At 31.2% G+C, this 13,169-nt stretch overlaps 1 protein-coding gene across 1 annotated transcript; it reads left to right on the forward strand.

The window, feature by feature from the left end:
* Window positions 1–11,390: 11,390 nt before the first annotated feature.
* LOC136030652 (putative ankyrin repeat protein RF_0381) lies at window positions 11,391–11,918 on the forward strand. The gene has a single exon (XM_065709723.1). The coding sequence runs from the start codon at window positions 11,391–11,393 to the stop codon at window positions 11,916–11,918; it is 528 nt and encodes a 175-aa protein (XP_065565795.1).
* The last annotated feature ends 1,251 nt before the right edge of the window (window positions 11,919–13,169 follow it).

A 13,169-nucleotide genomic window follows, 5' to 3' on the forward strand; every position in this document is an offset into this window, starting at 1 on the left:
CTAAAAAAAACTAAAAAAAAGGAAAAAACTGAAAAATAAGCTAAAATAAAGGTAAAAACCAATAAAAAACTAAAAAAAAACTGAAAAAACTAAAAAAAGGCAAAAACTACAAAAAAAAAACTAAAAACTAATAAAAAAAGTAAAAAAGCTAAAAAACTAAAAAAACTTAAAAAACTAAAAAAAGGTAAAAAACTAAAAAAAATGAAAAATAAAAAAAAAACTAAAAAAAAGGAAAAAAACTGAAAAATAAGCTAAAATAAAGGTAAAAACCAATGAAAAACTAAAAAGAAAAAAAGGAAAAAACTAAAAAAAATTTTCATCTAAAAAACTAAAAAAAAACTAAAAAAGGTAAAAACTAAAAGAACTAAAAAAGAAAAAAATAAATGACGACACTCAAAGAGAAAGGCGACCAGGACAAAAGGAATGTTCGATTAGCAATCAACAAAGCACCGGGACACAGGGAGTATAAATGACGACCAGGACATAAGTAAAAAAAAAAAAACTATCTATATATATAAAAAAAAGTTGTCTGTGGATCTGTGGATCGTGGATCAGGTGACGTCACCTGAAAAAACTGGATCAGGTGACGTCAAAACTGAAAAAACTAAAAAAAGGCAAAAACTACAAAAAAAACTAATAACTAATAAAAAAAATAAAAAAGCTAAAAAACTAAAAAAACTAAAAAAAGGCAAAAACTACAAAAAAAACTAAAAACTAATAAAAAAGCTAAAAAACTAAAAAAAAGGCAAAAACTACAAAAAAACTAAAAACTAATAAAAAAAATAAAAAAGCTAAAAAACTAAAAAACTAAAAAAAAACTAAAAAAAGGTAAAAAACTAAAAAAACTAACAACTAAAAAAAACTAAAAAAAAGGAAAAAACTGAAAAATAAGCTAAAATAAAAGTAAAAACCAATAAAAAACTAAAAAAAAACTGAAAAAACTAAAAAAAGGCAAAAACTACAAAAAAACTAAAAACTAATAAAAAAAGTAAAAAAGCTATAAAACTAAAAAAACTAAAAAAACTAAAAAACTAAAAAAAGGTAAAAAACTAAAAAAATAAAAAATAAAAAAAAACTAAAAAAAAGGAAAAAACTGAAAAATAAGCTAAAATAAAGGTAAAAACCAATAAAAAACTAAAAAGAAAAAAAGGAAAAAACTAAAAAAAAATTTTCATCTAAAAAACTAAAAAAAACTAAAAAAGGTAAAAACTAAAAGAACTAAAAAAGAAAAAAATAAATGACGACACTCAAAGAGAAAGCGACCAGGACAAAAGGAATGTTCGATTAGCAATCAACAAAGCACCGGGACACAGGGAGTATAAATGACGACCAGGACATAAGTAAAAAAAAAAAAACTAACAAAACTAAAAAGAAGGTAAAAACTACAAAAAAACTAAAAAGAAAAAAAAAACTAAAAACTAATAAAAAAACTAAAAAATCTAAAAATCTAAATAAACTAAAAAAGAAAAAAAAGGAAAAAAATAAAGGAGAAAAACAAAACTAAAAAACGAATGTATATACAGAACGGGACACCGGGATACAAATGACGACCGGGACACAGGGAATATAAATGACGACCGGGACACAGGGACACAACTACAACGGGGACACCGGGGGAAACAGGGGGATATAAATGACGACCGGGACAAAAAAACTAAAAAGAAAAAAAAACTAAAAACTAATAAAAAAAACTAAAAAATCTAAAAATCTAAATAAGCTAAAAAAGAAAAAAAAAAGGAAAAAAATAAAGGAGAAAAACAAAACTAAAAAACGAATGTATATACAGACCGGGACACCGGGATACAAATGACGACCGGGACACAGGGAATATAAATGACGACCGGGACACAGGGACACAACTACAACGGGGACACCGGGGGAAACAGGGGGGGATATAAATGACGACCGGGGACACCGGGACAGGGAATGGTCGATTAGCAATCACCATCAACAAAGCTCAAGGGCAATCATTAGAATCATGAGGTATAGATCTGAATACAGATTGTTTTCCCATGGACCATTATATGTTGCATGTTCAAGAGTCGGTAAACCTGACAATCTATTTATATGCAAAGACAATGGGACAGCAAAGAATGTTGTATATTCGGAAGTTTTACGTAGTTAAAACCTTATATATATATATATATATATATATATATATATATATATATATATATATATATATATATATATATATAAGGTTTTATATAGGTTTTATATATATATATAGGTTTTTATATATATATATATATATATATATATATATATATATATATATATATATATATAAGGTTTAGTTGTGTCCCTATGTCCCACCTGTGAATATAGATAGATATATATATATATATATATATATATATATATATATATATATATATATATATATATATATATATATATATATATATATATATTTATATATATATATATATATATATATATATATATATATATATATATATATATATATATATATATATATATATATATATATATATATATATATATATATATGTTTTTAACTACGTAAAACTTGCGAATATACTACATTCTTTGCTGTCCCATTGTCTGTGCATATAAATAGATTTTCAGGTTTACCGACTCTTGAACATGCAACATATAATGGTCCATGGGAAAACAATCCGTATTCAGATCTATACCTCATGATTCTAATGATTGCCCTTGAGCTTTGTTGATGGTGATTGCTAATCGACCATTCCCTGAGTCGCCATCGTCATTTATATATCCCCCTGTGCACCCCGGCGTCCCCTTTGTAGTTATGTCCCTGTGTCCCGGTCGTCATTTATATTCCCTGTGTCCCGGTCGTCATTTGTGTCCCGGTGTTCCAGTCTGTGATTTCTCTTTGAGTGTCCCGGGCGTCATTTATATTCCTTGTGTCCCGGTGTCCCGGTCGTCATTTATATCCCCCTGTGCCCCCCAGCGTCCCCATTGTAGTCGTGTCCCTGTGTCCCGGTCGTCATTTATATTCCCTGTGTCCCGGTCGTCATTTGTATCCCGGTGTCCCGGTCTGTATATACATTCGTTTTTTAGTTTTGTTTTTCTCCTTTATTTTTTTCCTTTTTTCTTTTTTTTCTTTTTTAGTTTATTTAGATTTTTAGATTTTTTAGTTTTTTTATTAGTTTTTAGTTATTTTGTAGTTTTTACCATTTTTTTAGTTTTTTTAGTTTTTTTTTTTACTTATGTCCTGGTCGTCATTTATACTCCCTGTGTCCCGGTCGTCATTTGTGTCTCGGTGCTTTGTTGATTGCTAATTTATATTATATTTATATTTATATTTTTTATATTTATTAATATTTTTTTAGTTTTCTTTTTCTCTTATTTTTCAGTTTTTTCCTTTTTTTTAGTTTTTTCTTTTTTAGTTTTTAGTTTTTTTTTGTTTTTACCTTTTTTTAGTTTTTTTAGTTTTTTAGCTTTTTTAGTTTTTTTATTAGTTTTTAGTTTTTTTTTTAGTTTTTGCCTTTTTTTAGTTTTTTCAGTTTTTTTTAGTTTTTAGTTTTTTACCTTTTTTAGTTTTTTTAATTTATTTAGCTTTTTTAGTTTTTTTTCTTTTTAGTTTTTTTTTGTAGTTTTTACCTTTTTTAGTTTTTTTTCTTCTTTTGTATTAGTGTGAAATAATTCAGACGTCATATGCGGACAAACACGACGTCACTCGACAGACAGACAGACAGACATAACCCACAAACAACTTATTTTTATATATATTTATTCATATTTTTTTAGTTTTTTTTAGTTTTTTACCTTTTTTTAGTTTTTTAGTTTTTTTAGTTTTTTAGCTTTTTTAGTTTTTTTTATTAGTTTTTATTTTTTTTGTAGTTTTTGCCTTTTTTTATTTTTTTCAGTTTTTTTTTAGTTATTAGATTTTTACCTTTTTTTAGTTTTTTAGCTTTTTTAGTTTTTTTTTCTTTTTAGTTTTTTTTGTAGTTTTTACCTTTTTTAGTTTTTTTCTTCTTTTGTATTAGTGTGAAATAATTCAGACGTCATATGCGAACAAACATGACGTCACCTGATCCATCCACAGATCCACACACAGACAACTTATTTTTATATATATAGATATATATATATATATATATATATATATATATATATATATATATATATATATATATATATATATATATATATATATATATATATATATATATATATATATATATATATATATATATATATATATATATATTAGGTTTTCGAATTACTTTAATCTATTGTCAAAATATTTCGAAATATTTATGCAATTCTCAGTTTTTACATTTAGTTAGTTTTCTTTTTCTTCTTTATTTTTCAGACGTCATATAATCTGGCGTAACAGACATAGTGTAACAGACAGAACACACAAACAACTTATTTATATATATATATATATATATATATATATATATATATATATATATATATATATATATATATATAGATATACATATACATATAAATATACATATACATCTATATATATAAAAATAAGTAGTCTGTCTGTGTGTCTGTCTGTCTGTCAGGTGACGTCATGTTTCTGTGTCGACTGACGTCATGAAGTTAGTTGTCGTCATTTTTGCTATGACGGTGACGTCATTAATGGTATTTAAGACATGCGTTCACGGAAAAATGTTTAATTGTAAAATGACTGAAGAACCTACAATGGCAACAGCCGAGGAAGCTGCTCAAAGAGTCTATGCCAAAAAACTTGCTGCTGATAGAGAAAGTAAGAAAAGAAGGCGTGGATATAACCGGGAATATAAATGACGACCGGGACACAGGGACACAACTACAACGGGGACGCCGGGGGCAGAGGCGGGATATATAATTGACGACTGAGAGACAGGGATTGTTTGAATAGAAATTACAGACCGGGACACCGGGACACAAATGACGACCGAGACACTGGGACACAGGGAATATAAATGGCGACCGGGACACTCAAAGATAAATTACAAACTGGGACACCAGGACAAAAATGACGACCGGGACACAGGGAATATAAATGCTATTTATATGCACGTAGTTAAAAATATATATTTATATTTATCTCTATTCACAGGTGGGACACAGGGACACAGCTACAATGGCGCGTAACTAATATGGCGCGTAACGACTTACGCTCGCGGGGGGGCTTTGGGGGGGCGCGAAGCACCCCACCAACTAGGTGTTGGGGTGGCGCAAAGCGCCACCCCAATAGCTAGTATATATATATATATGTTTCTAACTACGTAAAACTTACGAATATACAACATTCTTCGCTGTCCCATTGTCTGTACATATAAATAGATTGTCAGGTTTCCCGACTCTTGAACATACAACATATAATTGTCCATGGGAAAAACAATCCGTATTCAGATCTATACCTCATTATTCTAATGATTGCCCTTGAGCTTTGTTGATGGTGATTGCTAATCAAACATTCCCTGTGTCCCCATCGTCATTTATATATCCCCCTGTGCCCCCCGGCGTCCCCGTTGTAGTTGTGTCCCTGTGTCCCAGTCGTCATTGATAGTCGACAAACATGACGTCAGTCGACACACAAACATGACGTCAGTCGACACACACGTCCCAGTCGTCATTTGTGTCCCGGTGTCCCAGTCAGTAATTTCTCTTTGAGTGTCCCGGTCGTCATTTATATTCCCTGTGTCCCGGTCTGTATATACATTCGTTTTGAATTGTTATATGATGAAATAAATATTTTGTTTTTTTTCCTTTTTTTTTAGTTTTTTTTTTTGGTTTTTACCTTTTTTTAGTTTTTTAGTTTTTTTTTCTTTTTTCTTTTTAGTTTTTTTTTGTAGTTCTTACCTTTTGTAGTTTTTTATTTTTAGTGTTTTTTAGTTTTCTTTTTCTCCTTTATTTTTCAGTTTTTTTTCCTTTTTTTAGTTTTTTTTTTCTTGTTCAGTTTTTAGTTTTCTTATTAGTTTTTAGTTTTTTTTTCTTTTTAGTTTTTTTGCTGTCTACTATTTTTTTAGTTTTTTAGCTTTTTTAGTTTTTTTAGTAGTTTTTACCAGTTTTTTAGTTTTTTTAAGTTTTTTTTTCTTTTTTAGTTTTTTTTCTTCTTTTGTATCAAACAGTTCGTGGTAACGAACTGTAGTAAGGAGCGACCCGGCTTAATAGTAACCAAAACTCTAAAAAATGGAATTTTGATACCAATAGCTACATCAAAAGAATCGCATTTTAATGCTGGTTTTAAATATATAAGTTTCATCAAGTTTAGTCTTACCCATCAAAAGTTACGAGCCTGAGAAAATTTGTGTTATTTTAGAAAATAGGGGGAAACGCCCCCTAAAAGTCAAAGAATCTTAACGAAAATCACACCATCAGATTCAGCGTATCAGAGAACCCTACTGTAGAAGCTCCTATCTACAAAAATGTGGAATTTTGCATTTTTTGCCAGAAGGCAGATCACGGATGCGTGTTTATTTGTTTTTTTGTTTTTTTTTTGTTTTTTTTCCCCAGGGGTGATCGTATCGACCCAGTTGTCCTAGAATTTTGCAAGAGGGCTCATTCTAACGGAAATGAAAAGTTCTAGTGCCCTTTTTAAGTGACCAAAAAAATTGGAGGGCACCTAGGCCCCCTCCCACGCTAATTATTTTCCCAAAGTCAACGGATCAAAATTCTGAGATAGCCATTTTATTCAGCGTAGTCGAAAAACCTTATAACTATGTCTTTGGGGACGACTTACTCCCCCACAGTCCCCGTGGGAGGGGCAACAAGTTACAAACTTTGACCTGTGCTTACATATAGTAATGGTTATTGGGAAGTATACAGGCGTTTTCAGGAGGATTTTTTTGGTTTGGGGGAGGGGTTGAGAAGAGGGGGATATGCTGGGGGAACTTTCCTTCGAGAATTTGTAATGGGAGAAGAAAATTTCCATGAAGGGAGAGCAGGATTTACTAGCATTATTAAAAAAAAAAAAAAACAATTAAAAAATAAAAGTGAAAAAGCTTTTTCAGCTGGAAGTAAGGAACAGCAATAAAACTTAAAACAAACAGAAATTATTACCCATATGAGGGGCTCACCTCCTTCTAATACCTGACTCTTTACGCTAAAGTATTTTCGGTAATTTCAACTACTTATTCTACGGCTTTTGTGATTCAGGGGGTCATTCTTTATGAATTGGGATAAAATTTAAGCTTTAGTGTAAAGAGCGAGGTACTGACGATGGGGCGAATCCCCTCATATATGTAATAAAAACATGAGAATACAAAAGTTCTTTACGTAAGCTAATTTATAAGTTACGTAAATCTTTTACCAAAAAAAAGATTCGTAAAAAATTAAAAGTTCTTGTTGCCTTTTTAATTAACCAAAAAATCGGGGGGCAACTAGGCTTCGTCCCCCGCTCTTTTTATCTCAAAATCATTCGATCAAAATTATGGGAAAGCCATTGAGCTAAAAAAAAAAAAATGCAAATTTCGTTTTGATTATTCCTCTGCGGAGAGCCAAAATCAAAACATGCTTTGATTCAAAAACGTTCAGAAATTAAATAAAAAAAAACAAGTTTTTTCAACTGAAAGTAAGGAGTGACATCAAAACTTAAAACGCACAGAAATTACTTCGTATATGAAAGAGGCTGCTTCCTCATAAACGCCCCGCTCTTTACGCTAAAGTTTTTTACTGTTTTAGAAAGAAGAATTGAGAGAAAGAGTCAAACTTTAGCGTAAAGAGCGGGGCGTTGATGAGGAAGCAGCCTATTTCATATACGAAGTAATTTCTGTGCGTTTTAAGTTTTGATGTCACTCCTTACTTTCAGTTGAAAAAACTTGTTTTTTTTATTTAATTTAATGCTAAAGACAAGGTTCGAACCTGGAACCTCTCGGAGCTAGAACCTGGAACAAAACGCTTTACCAACTCAGCTACTTCGGGTTGAATATATTTACCTTTTTTATTTTTTTTTTATTTTTATTTTTTTTTAGTTTTCTTTTTCTCGTTTATTTGTCATTTTATAGTTTTTTTAGTTTTTTTATTAGTTTTTAGTTTTTTTTTTCTTTTTAGTTTTTTTTTGTAGTTTTTACCTTTTTTTTAGTTTTTTTTAGTTTTTTTTTACTTTTTTAGTTTTTAATTTTTTACCCTTTTTTTAGTTTTTTTAGTTTTTTAGTTTTTTTAGTATTTTCTTTTTAGTTTTTTTTTGTAGTTTTTATCTTTTTTAGTTTGTTTTCTTCTTTTGTATTAATGCTAAAGCCAAGGTTCGAGCCTGGAACCTCTCGGACCTAGAACCTGGAACATAAGAGCTACTGTATTTGTATTGGATTAATGACGCTTCTTGACTACTATGGTCCCTGCGTCGGCCCTGTAGTGCATTCCTGCAGCATGGTTCGATCTCTGGGTCCCGTATTACCACGCTAAGGTCAAACCCACTGCGCCAACACAGGTAGTTATATAACTGAGCTACTTCGGGTGGAATACATTCGTTTTTGAATTGGTATGTGATGAAATAATTCAGACGTCATATGCGGACAGTGACGTCACTCGGACACACAGACACACAGACAACTTATTTTATATATATAGATAGATATGGGAAAGTTTGCCCCCTCGTCAAGACCTCGCTTTTTACGCTAAAGTTCAAATTTTGTTTCGATTCTTTAAGAATGACCCCTGAATCACAAAGGATTTAATTAGAATAAATAGATCTTTTGAAAGTACTAAAAAAATTTAAAGTGAAGAGCGAGGTTTTGAAGAGGGGGGAAACCCCCTCATATACGTAATACTTTCTGTTCGTTTTGAGTTTTAATGTTGCTTCTTACTTTCAGTTTAAACAACTTGTTTTATTTTATTTTAGTTTCTGATCGTCTTTGAATAATCCTGGGAAATCCGGCACCCCCCTCATGGAAAACTCCCTCCCCCCATGAAAAATTCTTCCATCGAAAGATCCTCCCATGCAACTTTCTCCCCCAATCCCCTGCCAATAAAATCCTCTCCCCCGAAAACGTCTGTATACTTCCCAATAACCAATACTATATATAAGTTTATAACTTGCAGCCCTTCCCCCGGGGGCTGTGGATGATTAAGTCAATCTCAAAGACACAGTTCTTAGATCTCAAAATTTTGTTCAGGTAACTTCGGGAAAAAAGGGCGTGGGAGGGGGCCTAGTTGCCCTCCATTGTTTGTCTCATAAAAAGGGGCCTAGAACTTTTAATTGCCGTTCAAATGAGCCCTCTTGAGATATTATAGGACACCCGGGTTGATACGATCACTCCTGGGAATAAAAACACGCATCCGTGATCGTTCTTCTGGCAAAAAATACAAAATTCCGCATTTTTGCAGGTAGAAGGTTGAAACCTCAACAATATGGTTGTCTAATACGATAAATCTGATGGTGTGATTTTCATTAAGATTTTATTACTTTTACGGGGTGTTTCCTAAGGATCTAAAAATTGAAAATATTTTTTTCAAAAATCAAATTTCAGTTCGGGTTTGCAAATACATTCCCCTTAAGAGTTTATTTGCCCAACCCACGCCAAGTAAGTTTGATTGAGATAACATTTCATAATTTTATGACAATACTAGCTTTCAATTTATGCTTAAAATGAAATTAAAAGCATCATAGAGTAAAAATATTTTTTTTACAAAGTGAAATATTCACTTTAAACAATAGCAGCCATCGGAAACATTGTCAAATTATGTAGTTTAATTATTATTTTTTAAGTTTAAGTTTAAATTAGGTTTAATTAATTAACCTTAATTCAGTCTATTGTATTAGATATTGCTAATGATTATACATAAGTATTATTGACTAAAGACTAAGCTTTGACTAACCTTTGCTACCTCTAGGTAACCGACAAATTTGTTTTCAAAAATAGTCTATACATTTGAAAAAAAAACTATTATAAATGATCTTTAATCGTTTCATTTTGTCCTGTTGGTTCGAAACTTCACTTCCATGCATGGATAATAAACAAAATGAAAACGTGGTTTTCATTTTGTCAAAAAGTGGTTGGCGTCTATAAAATTCTGAAAACTACTTTAAACAATTCTAAACTACTTAATTAAATCAATCTTCGAAACACACATTTTGTAAAGGAATTATATTAACTTTAGATAAGCAAAACAGAAAAGATACACTATCCTTATTTTGTTAAGGAATTACAATCAGTAATTAATTCAAACTCGAAACGAACAGAAACAACCACAATGAAAAGTACGGCTAACCTCCCTTATACCTTCTATAGACCAGAACATAATTTGCACTTTACTGAAACTAATCTTTAGTTCAAGGTACTTGTTTCTATTTCTTAACAGAGGCAGTTTTATGGGGAGGGAGTAGAGGGGGAATTTGTCTGGGGCGGAGAAATTATTAGGGGCGAATAAAACTTCAAAAAGAATAATCTAATGGTTATCAATTTGTTGTTTTTGAAATTTTACTTTTCTTAAAATAAATTAGAGGGCATTTTTAATGCATAAAAATAATTAATGAATCATTAGTTAATTAATAAATTAAAAACTATGATACACAATTTTCGATAGAAAAATTCAGGAACGATAGGAAAATTCAATACATACGAAAAAAGACAGATGGGTAACACAGACGTATTGGTATTCATTTTCCCCGCATAATTTACACTTTTTAAGCTTGAAGGTGGAAAACGAGCAACAATCAAGAAAGAACTTTTTTCTTGGAAAACTGAAACATAAATTTTTATTAAAAGTGATTTACCAGTTATAATTTTATTTAGTATTAAGATAATACATTTTAAAATAAGTACAAAAAGTCGATCAGAAGTAAATCAGTTTTCAGTAGATATCTAATAAATTTTAAATGGTAGTCTACAATACAGTTTTGAATAGATGTTGTGAATAAATAATCCAAAACCAAGTATGACGTCATAGTTAACTATATTTCAGTCGGTTAAATAAATTACTTTTAGAGCTGACATGACCAGAAAGACTGACGTCATGTTAAACGAAATGACGTGTTTAATCTACGCTGTGTATAACAAATCTGCATTTGAATTTGTTGAATATCTTCTTGGAAAAGGTGCAAACCCTAATTATCGCTTCTATGGACCTTTTGAAAACTACAAGCCTTCGAAACAATCACCGAAAAAATGAATCGGTGGTCAAACACCTTTACACAATGCTGTTTGGGAAGGAAAAGCTGATGTGTGCAAGTTAATTATTAAATCCGGTGCCGAATTAGATGCAACGAATGTATATGGTGAAACACCTTTAGGTACAGCTATACGCACCAGTAATCTTGATCTAGTCAAATTGCTTTTGAAACGTGGGGCAAATCCAAACTGTGGGGAGTGTTTACACCTTGCTGTTAAAAAAGGAAGATCTGATTTGTGCGAGTTACTTATTGATTTTGGTGCCGAATTAGATGCAACGAATGTATGTGGTGAAACACCTCTAGGTACAGCTATAAAAACCAGTAATCTTGATCTAGTCAAATGGTTTTTGTTTTTTGGGGCAAATCCAACTGTGGGGAGTGTTTACACCTTGCTGTTAAGAAAGGAAGTGCTGATGTGTGCAACTTACTTATCAAATCCGGTGCTGAATTAGATGCAACGAATGTATGTGGTAAAACACCTTTAGGTACAGCTATAAAAACCAGTAATCTTGATCTAGTCAAATTCCTTTTGAACCGTGGAGCAAATCCAAACTGCGGGGAGTGTTTACACCATGCTGTTAAGGAAGGAAGAGCTGACATCTGTAAGTTACTTATTGGTTTTGGTGCTAAGCTAGATGCAAGGAATGCAAACAAGGATACACCTTTACATGTTGCTGTAAGAAATAACAATTTGGAACTAGTCAAGTTTCTATTGGTCAAAATCCAAACTACGGTAGTAAATCCAAACTGCGGTAGAAAACGAGGGAGAAATGCAGAAGAGCATGAAACTGTAATATTACAAGAAAAGATGGATCTTGATAATGCAACGTTGAGAAAGTGTAAAGTTTTAAAAAGAGGTGAAAGATAAAATAGTCAGTTTTAAAAAGATGTTGAATAGTGAAATCTAAAAGGTAGGCGAAACATCAAGTGAAAAGATTATTTGCCATTTCTATAAACTAACTGTTAGTTTAAAATTGTTGGTAGTCTTTTTCAAAATTTATATGTTTTTCTATTTGTAATTTTGCTTCTTTTGGCTAATAGATTGCCTCTTCATTAGTATTATTGTTTGCAGTTTTGATATTTTAGGTGTTTAATTTGCTTTTATCTGCTTTCGGTATTTCTAATTTATATTATTTTCTCTTCTAATAAAGGTATATCATTCTTAAACCCGCTAATGACTCTGGAAGATTTTTTTTTTTTTTTTTTTTTTTTTTTTACAGAACGTTAGAAAATTTGGCACCAAGACGAGTGTTATGAATCTTAGCTGATAAAAAAAGACACTTGACCCTTTTTTGACAAAATAATTATTTTCAAGTTTTCCCTGAGCATATTTTTTTATTATTCTTACAAATAAACGTTTTAAGCTTTAAAGGAAAAAATGACTCGTCCTATTTTGGAAGAACTAACATTTTGGATACACAAATTTTGTGTCCCCTTGTCCTTTGCCTAAACATGGTTAATTTGGTTTGTCCTTCCCATACAGTTCAAAGTGAACACACCAGAATTAAATTGGATATTTTATGAACTTATTAATTCAGTAAGCCCTTTTTAGGTTAAGAATTGTGAACTATTTCAACACTCGGCTATAAGCTCTCATCGAATGGGAATTAGTTCATTATAATTCAAGGTTTCACAATAACTGGTTAAGGATAAAGTGACGTGTAACCTTGACCTACATAAGAGGATTATCAAAAGAACTATTTGTGCATGAATTGTAGAAAAAAATTGAACCAGCATGATGCCTGTTACCAGTGACGATAATCCTTTCCTTGTTTATTCGCCGGTACTGAATTTTGTACAGAGCAATTTGCTAATTGGCGCAGAGGATGACGTGATTAAAAGGCATGGAGTGGAATTTTTGACACTAATTCGGTCAAGGTGGCAAAGACGTTATTGTGGCAGCTTTGTCCGGGTCATGAAGATTACCCTATTCGGAAGGGAAATAATGCATTGGTTAATGCATTAATGCAAATAGTCTCGTCAAAATCTCTTGACGAGACTGACACTGATGTTCCGTCATTCGTCATAAAGCGTCCTACGGAAGTACCCTGCCTCCCTGCCACTGCCTACACCTCTTTATTCTCAAAATTTAATGAGCTCCATTAAGTTGTTTTGGGAA

This window comes from Artemia franciscana, chromosome 8 (assembly GCF_032884065.1).
Source record: "Artemia franciscana chromosome 8, ASM3288406v1, whole genome shotgun sequence".
NCBI classification, from domain to species: Eukaryota; Metazoa; Arthropoda; class Branchiopoda; order Anostraca; family Artemiidae; genus Artemia; species Artemia franciscana.